The sequence below is a fragment of the Microtus pennsylvanicus genome, chromosome 8, assembly GCF_037038515.1.
Source record: "Microtus pennsylvanicus isolate mMicPen1 chromosome 8, mMicPen1.hap1, whole genome shotgun sequence".
In the NCBI taxonomy this organism is placed as follows: Eukaryota; Metazoa; Chordata; class Mammalia; order Rodentia; family Cricetidae; genus Microtus; species Microtus pennsylvanicus.
In genome coordinates, this window is record NC_134586.1 from 3793478 (window position 1) to 3812270 (window position 18793).

General features: G+C 45.1%; 1 protein-coding gene across 1 annotated transcript in view; it reads left to right on the forward strand.

Moving 5' to 3' along the window:
• Itpr2 (inositol 1,4,5-trisphosphate receptor type 2) overlaps positions 1–18793 on the forward strand; it is a 411976-nt gene that overhangs the window by 279996 nt on the left and 113187 nt on the right. The window contains exons 38-44 of the mRNA XM_075982281.1: positions 348–456; positions 1472–1659; positions 7190–7373; positions 8797–9053; positions 11879–12079; positions 13966–14076; positions 17711–17806. Coding sequence (XP_075838396.1) covers positions 348–456; positions 1472–1659; positions 7190–7373; positions 8797–9053; positions 11879–12079; positions 13966–14076; positions 17711–17806 — 1146 coding nt within the window. The remainder of the gene's footprint in view (positions 1–347; positions 457–1471; positions 1660–7189; positions 7374–8796; positions 9054–11878; positions 12080–13965; positions 14077–17710; positions 17807–18793) is intronic.

Below are 18793 nucleotides of genomic sequence, written 5' to 3' on the forward strand. Positions count from 1 at the left end.
AGTCCACACCAGGCTTGAACTCAGGACCCCAGGCTGGATGACAAGATCCTTTACGCGCTGAGCTAGCTCCACAGCTGCCCAGTCGGCGTGTGTCTAATGTGTACAGCTTGGTGGGTTCTGGGATGAGGCGACATCTCCACACTGTGTGCGGGAGCCTCGTGATCACCTCACTGATGGTGAAAAGCAAATTTATTACTGTTCCTGGGACCTTTGCGACTTTCCCTCAGAAAACACTGATTTGGTGTAAAATTATTTTTCTCACGTTTTTACTTCAGACATACTTGCATTTAGCTTGTCAACATTCTTTAGTTTTGTTTTTAAAAATGATGACAGCTCTCCTCTTCCAGGGTAGTATACTCCGGAAAATCCTTCTGAATCGGTACTTCAAAGGTGACCATGGTGTCGGCGCCAACGGACCTTTGTCAGGGGCCTATGCCAAGACTGCACAAGTGGGAGGTACGTTCTCATTCCCCATTTAGGGTTTAACGTCTGTGCTACTCTCCTGTCTGACTTAGGTGACACAAATGTGAAATATTCACTTAAAACACCAGGAAAACTTCTGTGTATTTTGGGGTTCCTGAACCCACAGGGTGAGCACCATGGTGAATTTTTGCCTTTAACTCTGGATAGTTTGTTTCGGTTTTGTCACGCACACATTAGGGTAAAATTTGTAGAGTAGTTTTATAAAGGTTTATTTATTTTTATCTTATACATATGTGTGAGTGCCTGCATGTGTGTCTGCACACCATGTAGTGAAGAGGTGAGCAGGTCTGCTTTTCATCCCGCCCAGCTCCTGCACGGCTAGCATAGCCCGGGAAATAATAACATGGAAACTGTATTCATTTACACACTGTCTGGCCCATTAGTTCCAGCCTCTTATTGGCTAATTCTCACATATTGATTAACCCATTTCTAATAATCTGTGTAGCACCACAAAGTGGTGGCTTACTGGGAAGATTCTAACCTATGTCCATCTCGGGCCGGAGCTTCATGGCGTCTGACTGTCTCTGCTTTCTTCCTCCCTCCTACCTATATTCTGACCTATCAGGCCAAGCAGTTTCTTTATTAATTAACCAATGAAAGCAATAGATAGATAGAAACCCTCCTACATCAACACCACATCTATGCTGTTGACTGTTGGATTCCTTGGAACTGGGGTTACAGCTGGTTGTGAGCCACCATGTGGGTGCTGGAATCAAACCCAGGTCCTCGGCAAGAGCAGCCAGTGCTTGCAACTGCTGAGCCCCCTCTAGAGTATTTTAAGAAACAGCATTTAGTGACACTGAGTTACACACTGGACATCTTTTTACAATTTCCGTCTCTATATACTTTTTGTATTTGAGCTAAACTTTCCCGTGGCCCATGTTGTTATGGCTTGAGAACTTGGAAATGCTGTCCACTGCTGAAAATGGTGTCTGTGATGAAAGTCAGTTTGCTGATTTTACTTTCTTGTTGTTTCTCCCCACCACAGGAGGCTTCTCTGGACAGGACGCAGATAAGATGGGGATTTCCATGTCGGATATCCAGTGTCTGCTGGACAAGGAAGGAGCATCCGAGCTTGTCATTGATGTCATCGTGAACACCAAGAACGACAGGATCTTTTCTGAAGGCATTTTGCTGGGCATCGCCTTGCTGGAGGGAGGAAACACGCAAAACCAGGTGCCGCCTGTCGTTTCTAGTTTTTAAAAGAAGGATGTTGGTTTTGCGAACTTGATAGAGTGGATTTTGTTCACATCTCCCCTCTCCACTCCTCTAATCTTCCCTTATCCGCGCCACCTCCCTACTCTCCCCTGGCTTTGTGTCTTCTCTGCTGCCATCCCAATAAACTTTGGGTGCCAGTTTGTGCTGCCCAGGTACCCCTGTGTGCAGACCCATCTTCTAGAGCATGGTTACCCTTCCAGGAGCCACCCCCTTGTAGAAGACTGACTCTCCCTGCCCAGAAGCCAGGACACACCCGCAGATCCCCAGCCAGGGCTGAGAGCTCCCAAGCTCCTTCTCTCTCTTTGCTGGAATATTCACTGGCTTGATCGTGTGCAGGTGGCCACAGCTGCTGTGAGTTTGTGCATGCTGCCATCCTGGTTTTGCTCTGGTCTTCCCTGATCTCTGGCTCTTCCAGTCTTTCCAGTTTCTTATTCACTTGTTAAAGAAACCAAGGCAAAAGCATTCTTTTAGCTTCTCCTTGCTGGCACAAACAAAACACCTCACAAATCACATTTCCCACATAAACCTATTTGATTTCCTATCAAAATGATAGGGCTTTCCTCTTTCTCTAAACAGAACATCCCTTGAAGGTCACTCTGCAGCAGGAGCCACAGTGGCGGTGACAGTGGTGGGCACTGTGCTCACGTGCTCCATGGTGACAGTGGTGGGCACTGTGCTCACGTGCTCCATGGTGACAGTGGTGGGCACTGTGCTCACGTGCTCCACGGTGACAGTGGTGGGCACTGTGCTCACGTGCTCCACGGTGACAGTGGTGGGCACTGTGCTCACGTGCTCCATGGTGACAGTGGTGGGCACTGTGCTCACGTGCTCCATGGTGACAGTGGTGGGCACTGTGCTCACGTGCTCCACGGTGGCGCTGGGCACTGTGCTCACATGTACACCAAGGACCTGACCCTGTCTAGAGACCCCTGCCAGGTTTCCCTTGCATCCTCTGCACCCAACAGTGAGCTCCATAAGCCTGAGCTCTGGAAACTTCCCAGAGAGCACTTGTGAGTTTCTTGGCTCCTTGCTCAGTAACCCAATCTCCCTATATTTTCTGAAGCCATGGAGGCGATCATAGTTCCAACTGGCTAGAAATTTTCAAACCTATTGGCCAAATGAAGGGTAGGCAGAAGCCCTGTCAGATTTTGCTTTAATTTGTCTCCGAGTGTATCTAGCAGATTTCTCTGGACCACAGAGGGTCGTCCCAGGTGATCGCCTTTCATCCTCTTGTGGATGCTGGCCCTGCTGGCTAGCTCCAGGAGAACTGCAGGCTCTGCTTTTAAATGCCAGCTAATTGCTTCCTAGACCCAACCTTTGGTCTTTATTTGCTTCATGTTTCTGTGGCATTGATCACTGGGAATGTCTTCGTTCTTCTGGAACCTTTATTACCTGGGTTCTGGACCCAGACTCCCTTACCTCCTCCACCGCCGCCTCCAGGTTCTCTTCCAGCCTCATGTGAGGGCTCCTCTTCTCCCCGAGACTGGCATCACGGCTTCTGGCTGTCTGACTGAAAACTAGAAGTCACTTTTGACTGTGACTGGGTCACCCTGTCTCCTGGCTGGTTATCCCTTGGTGACAAACCTGGTTGATATCTCTTCTCCCTAACACTTCAGTCCTTGCTTCTCAAACCATCGTTGCAACTCCTTGCCTTTGACTCTGCTGTGATCTTGTTCTGCCTTCTCTCTAACATTCTCTCCTTTGCCCCCAGTGATGTCTTTATAACCTTGTGTTACACCCTGGTTCAGATCTCTCTTCCCAGTAACATAGACTCCCTGCTGAGCTCATTAGCTTCTTCCTAGGCTCCGGCTAGCTCTTTCTCTCTCTCTGTCTGTCTGTCTGTCTTTCTCTCGTTCTGTCTGTCGCTTCCCCTGCTCTTTCTCTTTGTGCCCCCCCCCCAGGCACACCCTGTCACTTTTCACGCTGCTCCCTTCTCTTGGAGGACTCAGCTATGGAGCAGGCTCAAGGCTGGTCTGGGAAACTTAACGAAATCAGGTCCCAAATTTAAAGGAGAACTGGGAATGTAGTGTGCGTAGCAGTTATGAAGCCATCAGTTCAATCTCTCGTGCAGAAAAGAGAAAGAAGACAAAAGTCACACACATCTGTTGAGGAAACAGCATTACTACAAATCTGTGCACAAAACCTTCTTGTGGGCTAAGAAAACCTCACTCTCTGGGTTCTGCTGCTTAGGTTTCTGATTTGGGGACATCGTGGTGCCGAGATGTCAGCTGTGTGCTGTGGCTTGAAGAGGGCTAGATCAGACCAGCTGAATCTGACCCCCTTTAGTGACGCGTCCAGCTGAATCCGGCCCGCTTTAGTGACGTGTCCAGCTGAATCTGACCCCCCTTTAGTGACGCATCCAGTTGAGTCTGACCCGCTTTAGTGACGCTCCCGCTGAGTCTGACCCCAGTTTAGTGACGTGTCCCTACTGTGTTAGAACTGTTTGTGCTATGAGACACAAAGACCAAGCAGCTTATAGTAGCAAGAGCTTGTTTTGTTTATGGCTCCTGAGGAAGAGTTCTTACTAGCTGGGGAGGCAGGGCAGCAGGTAGCTGGAGCACGAACTGAGAGACCACATCTCCATCCTCACAAAGGAAACAGAGAGTAAACGGGAAGTGTACCACATACATGTATGGAAGCCAGAAGAGGAACTTGAATCCCCTGAAGCTAAAGTTACAGAGGATTATGAACTTCTGGGTGGGTGCTGAGAACTAAGCGTAGGTCCTCTATAAGAGCAGCAAGTACTCCTAACCACTGACCTATTTCTCCTGCCCTGTGTTAATATTCTTAATTTCCCTTCCTTGTTCGTGGGTTATCTCAACTGCCCTGTTCCAGGTACTCTGGACCAGAGTGAATCCCATCCTTACTTCCTGAGACTTCCTGCACCAGATATGCTTGGCCAGATGTGGATTCGTGGAGGCAGATAGAAGAAATTACAACTTCAAACACTCACAATAAGAGGAATAAAAGCTAGCTATTGTGGGTCACACTTGTTATCCCAGCACTCTGAAGGTTGAGCCAGGAGGATTGCTTGACCCTGTCCTGGGTCGTTGAGTAAGACTGTCTCGAAAAGGAAAAAAAGAAATAAAATATCACACAAAGGCTATTGAATTTTAGGAACCATTCTTACATGCCTTAATTTAGCTAATCCTTATATATTAATTACAGCCTGTGATTAAAATATACCATCCTAGATTACCAAAGAAGAAGCAGGCAGATCTCAGCCCCATGGTTACTTAGAGACAGAGCTGACATTTGTGTTCCTGCTGCCTGGCTCCAGATTCTGTACCCTATAGTCACAATGAATATCTCCTTCCCAGAGATAACCTTCTATTTTCTTAGCCCCAGCAAGCGTCAGTGGCTGACCACCATATGTGAGCCTTTGTCTTTCCCAGTGGAATAGCTACATAAAATTGTCACCTGAAGAGTCTCCATGAGGACTGACCTGGACGAAGCTGGCCTGTGGATGTGTCTGTGGGGACTGTCTTGACTGTGCCAGTTCAGTGGGAGAACCCGTACACTGTGGGTGACACCATTCCTTAGGCCGGGGATCCTGAGCCATGCACGAGGAGAGAAGACAGGCTGAGCACACGCAGACTTGCGTTCATTACTGACTGTGGATGTGCTCGCTCCAATTGCCTTAAGCTCCTGCATCTGCGATGTCCTCGCCATGGTCCACTTTCACCTAGAACTGTGTGCGAATGAGCCCTGTCTCCCCAAGTTGCCTTTGACAGAGTGATCTATCACAGCAACTGGAAAGGAAGCTGATACACTAGTCTCTACTCCATCACGTCGCCTCCTTCCTCCATTCCTCCCATTTTCTTCTCCTCCATGGGGCAGATTCTTCCTCTCTAACACTATTTATCCTTTGCTTTTGGCTCCTGCAAAGAGCCTTGAGAGTTCCCTCTGACACTCCTTGTCCATAACGCGGTGTCTTTGAGTAGATGCTGTGCCATCTGATGAACCCATGGAACATACTTTGGTCATCATCTAACCCAACACTATTCTGTAGAACCCAGGTATCCTTTATATAAACGATCTACACCCAGGGCTACAGCCTGTGGGTTATATAACAGATATATATCTGTTATATATATATAACCCCCCGTAAGAGGGTGGGTGTTAATGGACCCCTGACTGCAAAGATTTGTCTTCATAGAGCTGGGACATGACCTGGACTGTCTCACTAATGCGTTACAGCTTCCCTGCACCTTCTAGCCACGCTATAGTACAAAGATTAGAGCTCAAACATCAGCTTAATTTGTGGGACCATAAAGGTCTGAGGATGCTGCATTTATCCTGCGAGCCATCAGCTTGACTGTCTCAGTGTAGTTGCCATGGTTACGGTGAGCTCTTTTTGGTCGTGCTCCTGTAAAGAGGTTGCGAACCCTCTGCTTAGGAGTGTCCCCTACCAGACGTGAAGTTGACAGTTGTGTAAAACGCACTGCGTGTAGGTGCTGCGCGTGTGAGAAGCAGTGACCAGAATGAGTGTCACCCGGAGTTTAGAGCCTCCAGGCATTCCCCCCTGAAAACACATCAGCGGCTGTCAGATCCCCCTGCCTGCCTGTTCAGCTTCTATCTGGGGATGTGTCTGGTTCTACTTGATCATGTACCTCTTTGCGGAGCACATTCCCGCCTCCGTCCGCTACCCATTCTTCTGGGTTCTTCCATAAAGTTACTAAGCAGTGACTAGTAACCACAACTAAGTACTTCCCTGTCTCCTACGTATGTCTTACCACACTTTTGATCTTGAATCCTTCCTGCATCATTACTGATGACAAACTAGAGTTTATTTCCAGTCAATTTCCCCCTAAACTACATGTAAAGCATCATTATGTGTAAAGTAACGGAACAACTTAATACCTACTTACCAGTGGGTTCCCATAAGTGAGATTGTCATGGTAACTCATCCTAAGTTTAATGTACTACCAGTTAGCTATAAAACATAAAATAAAATAACATTGCCACCTGACAGGGAGCCCTTGTTTATACAGGGTAGGCATAAGCGAGTGCCCATGCTTCACGTTGGATTACCAACTCACGTGGGCACCCAGCTCTTTCTGTCCTGTCTGTAACAATAATATAGAACCCCACACATAGTAGGCATTCGGTATACGTGTATTGTGTCGATACACGGCTTTGTGACACTATCAGACTGGAAGAATTAGTTACTTATGAAAACTCACTGTACTCACAATGAAAAAAGAGTGCAGGAAATGCATCAGGTAGAATATAAACTATGTTAGGATTTAGTGGAAGGTCTGAATTATTATTAATGTAATAACATGCTATTATTAATGTAATGACATGTGCTATTAGTATGTATTAATTGGAATGAGCCACTGGAAGCCTGTCTATTTGCCGAATAAGTAAAAGGCAGCAAGCACACTGTGCTTTTATCCGTAAGACCTGTGTTTATTTCAGAATAAGCCACTCTTTTTTTTTTTTGCCTGTGGAACTGATATTTTAAACGATGCTTTCTCCACAGAATTCTTTCTACAAGCAGTTGCATGAGCAGAAAAAGTCGGAAAAATTCTTCAAAGTCCTTTATGATCGGATGAAGGCTGCTCAGAAAGAGATCAGATCCACGGTGACCGTCAACACCATAGACTTAGGGAGCAAGAAGAGAGACGATGACAACGACCTCATAGCCTCAGGCCCGCGGATGAGAGGTGAGGAGCTTCCTGAGTATCTAGGAGAACAGCATGAGAGAAGAAAGGAACAAAGATTTAAATCTCAGGGAGCTTTGCCATCTTGCTTCTGAGGTTTATTATTTCCAGTGTTTCTGGTTTGGATGTCCATCTATAGAGGATGGAAGGGGCTTGATCATAGAATAGCCCTGTGGGACCAAACTAAGATGAGGTTTAATTGGTGTGGGAGCAGTGGACTACATGCAAGTCATTGGATTTCCTTGTTCCGTGCAGTAAAGAAAACCATCCCAAACTTTCTGAGCATGGAAATTAAACTCTGAGGACAGAATTTGTTAAAGTGTTTGCATTTGAAATAACCCAATTATTGTCAATTAAATACAAACTGTGGAATAGTATCATTTTGCAATTTATCATTTTTTAATGAGATCTTTAGGAATTTTTAAGTGTGTACATACATATGTTTCTTGATATATTCTTGTTCTTTCTGTGTGTGCCACACATGTGTGTGAGTGTCCGCAGAGACCAGAAGAAAGTGTTGGATCCCTGAAGCTGGAGCTACAGGATGCTATGAGCACCCTGAAGTGGGTGCTGAGAGCTGAGCTTAGTCCTCTGGTCAAGCAGCAAGGGCTCTTAACTGCCAAGCTATTTGTCCTGGTTGGTTTCTGTCAACTGACACAACTGGAAAGAGGGAATCTTGATTGAAAAAATGCCTTCATAAGAATGGCCTGTAGTCATGGCGGTGGGCATTTTCTTGATTAGTGATTGATGTGGGAGGTCTCAGCCCACTGTGGTTAGTGCCTCCCTGGGCACGTGGTTCTGGGTTCTGTAAGAAAGCAGGCTGATCAAGCCAGGAGGAGAAAGCCAGTAAGCAACATTCCTCCATGACCTCTGCTCAATTCCTGCCTTGAGTTTCTGCTCTAATTTCCCTTAGAGATAGACTGATCTATCGCTACATATATGCTCTCTCTACATGTAATCCTATTAATAATATATACATATGTGTGTAATATATATGCATATATGTAATCTTATTAATACAATACATGCACACATATAAATAATCTTGTGATATATCTATCACAATATGAAATAAACCCTTTTAGCCATGGTGTTTTATCAGAGCAATAGAAAAGCAACTAAGACACCACCTCTCCCACCCTTTGCGATATACTTGTAAAGTCATTTATACATGTTTGTACATGTTCTTATGTGTCATTGTAATATACATTTGTATACCAGAAAATTCTGAAACCAGTTAAGTATGAAGGCCTTTTCTTCTGATTGCTCTGTCAAGTTTTCAGTTGTCCCTTCCAGGAAATTACTGGGCCTCTTGTCAGGTAATTTTAAAATTAAGCTGTGGGGAAATTTGAATCCAATATTGCAGAGTTTTTTTTTTATTTTTTTAATTAAAAAAATCAGAAATCCACTATTGCTTGCTTTTCAGTGAGAGATCCTTCACTTCATTTGAAAGAGGGAATGAAAGGGCAGCTGACAGAGGCATCTTCAGCCACATCCAAAGCCTACTGTGTATACAGAAGAGAGATGGACCCAGAGATAGACATGGTGTGCCCAGGACCGGAAGCGGGAAGTGCGGAGGAAAAGTCTGCCGAGGAAGTTACCATGAGCCCTGCCATCACCATTATGCGGCCCATTCTCAGGTTCCTGCAGCTATTGTGTGAGAATCACAACCGAGAGCTACAGGTGTGTCTTTGCTCCCTGTGGGTGAGCTCTGTAGCCTGCTGGAGAGCGATCCAGGTTAATAGGGGATTTAGGAGGGAATTTTGGAGAAATAATCAAAAAAGACACCAATGTCCTATTGAAATGGAAAGGAAGAAAAACAAGAGGAAAAATGTTCATGCATTAACAAACAAACAAACAAATGCACACATTGTTACCCTGTGGTCCAGAACTCACATCTTAGCACCGCTGAACCCCATCTGCTATCCCTCTGTGGTGTTCGTTCAGGAAGATCATCTTCATCTTATCTCCCTCTCATGGTTTTAGACTCTTTCCCAATCCATAGTTGTTGAGCACAATATATATTTTTATGTTTCATTAGAAACAAAGTAATATAGAGCATTCTTATAATAGTTAAAATTGCTTTGCAAATTAATGTAGCCCATCTCATAGTATCTCACCACTACTGTTTCCTCTGTCAGATGCGTGGACCAGGGATGCCTCAGCTTTGCCTGTCACTGTATTTGTCAACAGTGTTGCCATGACGGCATAGCAAAGGCCCACGGATGGAGCTGATTGGCCAGACTGAGGGAGAGTGACAATGCTCACCTGAAGAGTTTCCACTGGGCAGATTGCTGTCAAGAAAGACACACCCACCATGCCAACCAGCTTAGCCACGCTACTAGCTAGCAGAGCTGGGAAGTAGTTTTATTAATGAATTATAGTGAGCTGGCTGGGGTTCCTGCAGTGGGCCCTACCCAGGATCTCTACCTTGAATTTCCACCAGACCATCTGGTTCTAGCAGCATCTGTCCACACAGAAAGTGGCAGAGTGAGACGCCATGTGCACTATTGTCTGGAACACGGGATCCGAAGGCAGGAGATGGCAGTTCACACAAAGCATTGCCCATGGCGATTGGATGCTCTGGAAGGAATGATGGGGGAGCATGGCTCGTGTGGACCAGCCTGTGCAGCTTAGATCAACTTCTGTAGGGTGTGCCACCTGCTGGCTCTAACCCATGTGCCCTAACAGTGTAGGCATAGACTGCAGAGCAGATGATGTAATATCTGATGCTATGCCATTCACGGGAGTGTGTGCCACCTGCTGGCTCTAACCCACGTGCCCTAACAGTGTAGGCATAGACTGCAGAGCAGATGATGTAATATCTGATGCTATGCCATTCACGGGAGTGTGTGCCACCTGCTGGCTCTAACCCACGTGCCCTAACAGTGTAGGCATAGACTGCAGAGCAGATGATGTAATATCTGATGCTATGCCATTCACGGGAGTGTGTGCCACCTGCTGGCTCTAACCCACGTGCCCTAACAGTGTAGGCATAGACTGCAGAGCAGATGATGTAATATCTGATGCTATGCCATTCACGGGAGGGTGTGCCACCTGCTGGCTCTAACCCACGTGCCCTAACAGTGTAGGCATAGACTGCAGAGCAGATGATGTAATATCTGATGCTATGTCATTCACGGGAGTGTGTGCCACCTGCTGGCTCTAACCCACGTGCCCTAACAGTGTAGGCATAGACTGCAGAGCAGATGATGTAATATCTGATGCTATGTCATTCACGGGAGTGTGTGCCACCTGCTGGCTCTAACCCATGTGCCCTAACAGTGTAGGCATAGACTGCAGAGCAGATGATGTAATATCTGATGCTATGCCATTCACGGGAGTGTGGCGCAGGTACTGTAGAAGAGTACTTTGACACTAAGAAGCACAAATAGTTAAAAACAAATTCAAATAAATAAATAGGTATCTGTAAGAACATTAAGATAGAAAATCCCCTCTCTTTCCCACTCTTTCTCTTCTTGTTCTTTCCTTAGCTTATTCCCCAAAGGAAGTGCACCAAATAACAGTTTGTTTTCTTCTAGAAAATGCGATGTACGAACATTGATCCATGCATGTACATCTTCTGTTCAGGAGAATATATATTATACACAGTCTCTACTGTTTCCTTTAGTAATTTCATCTATTGCCGCATTCCTTGACAATGCTTATCCACACATACGGAGGTGTTTCCCATGATCCCAAGCCCACTGTGCTGCCAGGGAGAAGGCTCCAGCTTTTGCTATGACACTTTCTGTGCTAACAGGCAGTGAGAGTCAGTCGTGTGTGTGTGTGTACAGATTTAGGGTCATTAACAGAAATAGGTCTCTTCTCTGAGAAGCTTGATAGAAAAGCATGTTTCTCAGACCATGGCCTTACAGCCACTTCACAGTGAAGATAGGGAGATGGTTCATTTGGAAGTTGGACCCCCTCCCCCGAACATTTTATTTCCTATCCTTTCTACTTTTCATATTTACTTCCATCCTTTGTTCGTTTAAAATGATGACAATGGAGCAATGTTTGTTATGACCTGTTCTGAAGATGCTTTTGCCACAACCCAAGAGGCCTCTCTTTTAATAGAAACTTAGTACGTCAATATTTAAATATTTTTATTTTAAAATTATCATGAAAAATAGAGTTTGCTTTTCTAAAACTTATTTTACCTTCCAACTGTAGTTTTCCTTCCTTCCTCTTCTCCCAGTCCCTCCCTGCAGCCTCTTCTCTGCCTCCCTCCCTCTGAAAAACAATGCTTTATTATGACAGCCTCACCCTTACCATTCTGCTCAGACATCGTCACCCCCGTTATTTTTCCTTATTACTCCCCTCTTTTGTTGGTCCCCTCCCTTCACTCAAGATGTCCACGCATACACACACACACACACACACAGAGAGAGAGAGAGAGAGAGAGAGAGAGAGAGAGAGAGAGAGAGAGAGAGAGAGAGACGTGGCCAGCACCCTTTTTCTGTGTTTTGCTCCTGGTCCTTCAGCTGCACCTTCTTTAACCCCTCCAGAACTTCTTGAGGAATCAGAACAATAAAACAAACCACAACCTCGTGTGTGAGACGCTTCAGTTTCTGGACTGCATCTGCGGGAGCACCACAGGCGGCCTGGGCCTGCTGGGTCTCTACATCAACGAGAAGAATGTAGCGTTGGTCAACCAGACCCTGGAGAGCCTGACGGAGTACTGCCAGGGCCCATGCCACGAAAACCAGGTAACCATGACAGCGGAGCTTCACGGATGGGAGCCGGACTCAGGAGCAGTGTGCCAGGCTAAGAGCAGAGCCGGCCTCCTGGGCCGTGATGTCTTCCTGCTCGCTCCGCCAGCGCTGCCGCTTTCTTACAGAAGATACAGAAGTGGAAATGTAGACGAGCAAATGCCAGGCCATATTTTAAATTTCACTGTGAAAGAAGAGTCTCGTGAACGTACTTAAGATAAAAGAATTACAAAAGAAGGGAAAGATTATATTCCTTCCCAGTGTTCAGGTTTTCTCTGTAGAGAATCTCTCCAGATGTGTGGGGTTAACTGGCTGTGACTTTGGCTCCACTGCAGGGCAGGGGAACCTAAAACCCATGTTATACTCAGTGAGCTAGTCTGCTACCCGTGTCACACACTCAGTGAGCTAGTCTGATACCCGTGCTACACACTCAGTGAGCTAGTCTAATACGCGTGCTACACACTCAGTGAGCTAGTCTGATACCCGTGCTACACACTCAGTGAGCTAGTCTGATACACGTGTTACACACTCAGTGAGCTAGTCTGATATCCGTGTCACACACTCAGTGAGCTAGTCTAATACGTGTGCTACACACTCAGTGAGCTAGTCTGATACCCGTGCTACACACTCAGTGAGCTAGTCTGATACCCGTGTCACACACTCAGTGAGCTAGTCTGATATCCGTGTCACACACTCAGTGAGCTAGTCTGATATCCGTGTCACACACTCAGTGAGCTAGTCTGATACCCGTGCTACACACTCAGTGAGCTAGTCTAATACGTGTGCTACACACTCAGTGAGCTAGTCTGATATCCGTGTCACACACTCAGTGAGCTACTCTGATACCCGTGTTACACACTCAGTGAGCTAGTCTGATACCCGTGTCACACACTCAGTGAGCTAGTCTAATACGTGTGCTACACACTCAGTGAGCTAGTCTAATACGTGTGCTACACACTCAGTGAGCTAGTCTAATACGTGTGCTACACACTCAGTGAGCTAGTCTAATACGTGTGCTACACACTCAGTGAGCTAGTCTGATACCCGTGTCACACACTCAGTGAGCTAGTCTGATACCCGTGCTACACACTCAGTGAGCTAGTCTGATATCCGTGTCACACACTCAGTGAGCTAGTCTGATACCCGTGTTACACACTCAGTGAGCTAGTCTGATACCCGTGTCACACACTCAGTGAGCTAGTCTAATACATGTGCTACACACTCAGTGAGCTAGTCTGATACCCGTGCTACACACTCAGTGAGCTAGTCTGATACCCGTGTCACACACTCAGTGAGCTAGTCTAATACATGTGCTACACACTCAGTGAGCTAGTCTGATACCCGTGTTACACACTCAGTGAGCTAGTCTGATACCCGTGTCACACACTCAGTGAGCTAGTCTAATACATGTGCTACACACTCAGTGAGCTAGTCTGATACCCGTGTCACACACTCAGTGAGCTAGTCTGATACCCGTGTCACACACTCAGTGAGCTAGTCTGATACCCGTGCTACACACTCAGTGAGCTAGTCTGATACCCGTGTCACACACTCAGTGAGCTAGTCTGATATCCGTGTCACACACTCAGTGAGCCAATCTGATACCCGTGCTACACACTCAGTGAGCTAGTCTGATACCCGTGCTACACCCTCAGTGAGCTAGTCTGATACAAGTGTTACACACTCAGTGACGTGTTAGTATTCAGGGCCCAGAGGCATTGACCAGTGCAAGTCAATTAATAGAGCCCACCCGCCAAAAAACTAATTAATCTTTCCAACATTTGTACAAATGTACCTGGCATTTAAAAGTTTCAGGTCTTCTGTTGCCGTCTCTAGTGTGGAGAGCAAGCAGCATGCCATTTTACAGACATCTCCTTTTCTAGACCTGCATCGCCACTCACGAATCGAATGGGATTGACATCATCATCTCCCTGATTCTCAGTGACATCAACCCTCTTGGCAAATACAGAATGGACTTGGTGTTGCAGCTGAAGGTAGGGTGAGCCCGGCACTTTCCACACGCACCTCCCATGCAGAGTGAATTCTGAGTCTTCAAGTGATTGTGCAAAACACCGTCACCTGCTCGACAGGAGAGGGCAGCGAGCTCAGGAGGCTCGCTGAGCGAGGAGGGAACGTGTGAGCTCCTGCAGGCCGCAGGCACAGTGAGGTTCTCTGCTAGAGGTGCTGAAGCAGCTCCTTACCTCCTCTACCTTGTTTTAATTTCCCATTTTTATTACAAATAGAAGTGGAAAGTGTTTGATACCCACTGTCTCATGGGCGTTTAATCTGCCCTGGCTTGAGAATTTCATCTAGTGGTCACAATTAGATAGCATAAAGGAATGTTGAATTTTAGTTGAATCTCACCACCTCCCAGTCATAGTGTTTATGTTGAGCCTAGTATCCACTTCCAGAAAATTCTATCTATCAAAAGTTAGGAGCATAATGGCATCCAAATATTTTTGTTGAAATGAAAATAGATAAATAAATAAAAATTAACTTACATAAATCTTACATGTTAAGAAATGATATTCAAGTTAGATAAGTTACTTTAGGCTGCATCATTGTGTTGAATATTTACACTGGTTAAAACCAAACCCAGGGGCCTGTAGGGGATAGATAGCTTGGTAAGAACAGCTCTCAAGTTTGGTCCCCAGAAGCCTTCTGAAAAAGCCCAGTGTGGTTCTATGCCCTCTGGGCTCTACGTGCACGGACACCCGTGCCCAGCACATATAAACAAACTCATCAGCTCATCACATGGCTAAACATACTTTTGTTTTTGGTAAATCCAGGCCTCTCCAACTTATAGAAAATTAGGCTTAACATTGGGCGGGTGAGTTGGTGGCTAAGGAGAACCCAGAATGCTGTCTGTAAACAGTGGGTCGTACACGGATCCACTACTGTGAAGTTTGTGCTAGGCTCTGTTTGTGTATTTAATGCTTTCGTCCATACTGTGTGTAAGATCTAATACCCGCACCCACACCCTGGCCCACCTTCACGATGGGGCTGCCCTTCCTGCCTTTGTTCCTTGGGCTTTTGCTTCAGTTAGTGAGCACCTGGTGTAGGTGGCATGCAACCCAACTGGAGATGCTAACAAGAGTTTGTCCTTCTCTCTGAAATTCAGCTTTAACTGTAATTCACGGAGACACAGCATCCAGAGGCCACTGAAGCTCTTTGTTGTTTAGAAGCTGAATTCTAAAATCAGGCTTGTCAGTCACATGGCTCTGTGGGGGAGGTGTTGAGTGACTCACCAACTTAACACAGAGTGTAGGTGTGTGGGTTATTTACAAATCCAGATCTTACTTTGAAAAATTAAATAATGATGATTTACTGAACCAAAATATTAGGTATTCAAATTAAAGTGCTTTTAAAACGGGTCATTCCGTTTTTATTTATTTCAGTAGCACAATTTATTGAAACATGGCAGTCAGATAGATCAGCATGCAGCCAAAGCAACAGTTGGGTTTGTTTCTCTTGAAATACCTTGAATATGGTTTTAACTTAAAGTCTGAAGTGAGTATACTCTTTAAATCTAAAGATTTTGTGTTTATTATGCCTGATAAGAGAGCAGCTGTGAGGCACAATTACCCACGTTGGCAAGTTTAGGGACACTTATGAGAGGAGGCATTATATGAGAATTATACACGTTATGTGAGAATTATCCATGTTATATGAGAATTATTCATGTTGGCAACACTTATGAGATGAGACACTTCAAATAATAAATCAGTTAGTAACATTGACTCCTGGATTTGATGGCTTAGTTAGCCATAATTTTAGTAATATACCTTCAATATAGTATAGCACTATAAGTATATACCTATGACTTAATATAATTTAAATGCAGTATTATAAAAACTACCATTTTAAATATGCTTTATATACTCATTTAATCTCTGGCTTAGCGAACATCTCAAAAGCGTGTCTCATCCTTCACACTGTTTTTGTAACTGACCTGTGACTGCCAGGTGCTATGTTTGGTCAGAGGTGCATGTCTGTGTTTTGTTTAGAAAGACTCCAGCTTCCCCTCAAAGGAAAATCCCGTTAGCAGGAGTACTTAGGTTTTTCAGTATACCCAGGTGCACGAACTTCTAAATTGGTTCAGAGTTCAGGATGCCATTGGCAAGATTTCTTTCTATTCTTACAAAGTATGAGAAAGAAAATTGGTTAAAAGCACCACACAGCCAATGGCATCAGAAACTGGAGACATTTTAGAGTCCTATTCTATTGGCCCTGCAGAGAGTGGCTCATTGAGAACACACCCTGTCCTGCCAGGGTGTTACCTGAATTCTGTGGGGTCTGCTTCGTCTAATCCCTAAGCCATGTTTTAAACAGCTATTGCTTGGAACCTAGGTTATAAAAGTGGTTCATAGGACTTGAAAATACTCATAAAATGCAAAAACGGAATAGGAAAAAAATAGAACCCTATTACCTTCACTGAAATCTTTCATGGTGGCTGTGGCATTGGTGTGACCCACCATCACCCTTGTTACCTTCAGGACCATTAGACATCCTTTTAAAGGTGGCATTTGGCAGAGCTGGGAGCGCTGGATGGAACGTAGGACCCAATCTAACCAGAGTTGGTTTACACAGTCTCATCAATTAGTGCTTTGTCTGCCTACACCAAACACAATTCAGCTTGATTATTTCATTCTTAATTATTCCACTCTAAAAACATGTGGACTCTGAGTCTCTTAGACATGCCTTTAAATCCCTTCACCCCCACTCTCTCATACACACACACACACACACAAACACACACACACACAATCAGGAGTCTGTGTGGAGTAACAGTGTTTCCTGTGGTGACTCTCTGGTACCGGTTTAAGACTGAACATTACTTCATACTTTGCGATCTTAAGTAGCAGTATTTGAGGTAGCATCCAGGAACACATACCGCTTTCACTCTTTATTAAGAGAATAGTCGAAAATATTAATAAACGTGATTAACTCAGTGAGCTATCAGGAAAACATCTTCATATTTCCAATTGGGAATTTAGGACTTCAAGATTAGTTCTCATTGATGATTCACAAATGTATGTAACGTTTCAATATGCTGCTATGACTATTACTTTGTTTTTAAAATGGCTGTACTTTATTCTTTAAATTATATACATACCATGTCCACAAAATATCACTGATTCCTGCTCATCTGATTGTATTATTAAGATGTCATTATGGAAATCCAATTTTAAAAACATTGGAAGAAAATATATTTCTATTTAATGTAGTGTCTAGCCAGTCTTCCATTTAAGACACCTGTAATTTTAAAATATTCCCCATTGGGCAGGTGGTGGTGGTGCACACCTTTAATGCCAGCACTCGGGAGGAAGAGTCAGGCAGCTCTCTGTGAGTTTGAGGCCAGCCTGAGCTACAGAGTGAGTTCTAGAACATCCAGGACTACACAGAGAAACCCTGTCTTAGGGTAAAAAAATCCTCAAAAAATATCCCCCATCTTTTATGAATCGTAAAATATCCTACTTTCTGCTACTAAGACAAAGTAAATAAAGAAGTTTCAGATTTTTCCTGATGGAGAAAACAAAAAGGGCCTGGTGATCTCAGCCTGCACAGATGCAGAGGGCTGTCGATCTGTGTGAACTGTGTGCATACTCACGCGGTCCTTGTCCCCAGAACAACGCCTCCAAGCTTTTGCTGGCCATCATGGAGAGCAGACACGACAGCGAGAACGCAGAGAGAATTCTCTTCAACATGAGACCCAAAGAACTGGTAAGCGCGCTTGCCTAGGCTGTCTGCCAGGGGTAGCATCTCCTGCTGCTCCAGGGAGCCTGGCAAGAGCACCATGGCCTCTGCAGGGGAGGGTGGTGAAGGCCCAAGTGACTGGGACCTGTGGATTCACTAGGTTTTATTTTAGAATTATTTTTCTGTTTTTATTTATGTGTATGTGTGTGTCTATGTATATGTATGTAATGTGTGTTCTGCTGCCCTTGGAGGCCAGAAACATGTCAGATCTCCTGGAGCCAAAGTTACAGGCTGTTGTAAGTACCCGGATGTGGGTGCTGGGAACTGACCTAGGGTCCTCTGCAAGAGCAGGAAGTGTACTTAACCCTGAGCTATCGGTTCAGCCTGCTTTTGCTAGTTTTATCCACCTTAAGCACGTTTCTTAGCTAAATTTCCACACTCTACTTAATTATATATAAATGATTTTTGTCAAAAAAAAAAAGAATTATCTTGACTTTAGTGATTTCTGGGTACAGTCGGCTGTTAGTATTGTGGGCTCAGCCCTATAGCTTGACAATCTGTGGGCTGAGCCTACAGACCAACACCTACAGACTCTTACCTTGTTTTTTTCCTATCAGTGCAACGATTCACACACATAATGTTTGTGTTATGTTACACACTGTAAGCGACCTAGAGATGATTTGAGTACACAGGAGGGTGTGTGCATGTGCACAGTACATGCAGATTGCTCCGGTTTGGAGCGGGACTTGAGTATGCACAGATCTAGGGATCCTCAGGAGCTACGGAAGCCGGTTCCCCAGGCAAGGACACCCAGGGATGGTGGTGCATAGGCCTGAAGAGCTGGGTTACCACGCCCTGTGTTTTGTTGTACTTTCCTAAAAACACAGATGAATTTGGTTTGCATATTTTGTAAATCGCTCTCATGAATGACATCTGAGAGACAGAGGGAGACAAGATGGTGACTTCACGGAGTGCCAATTTAAAGCTGTATTCCTTTTCACCTCTGCCACATAA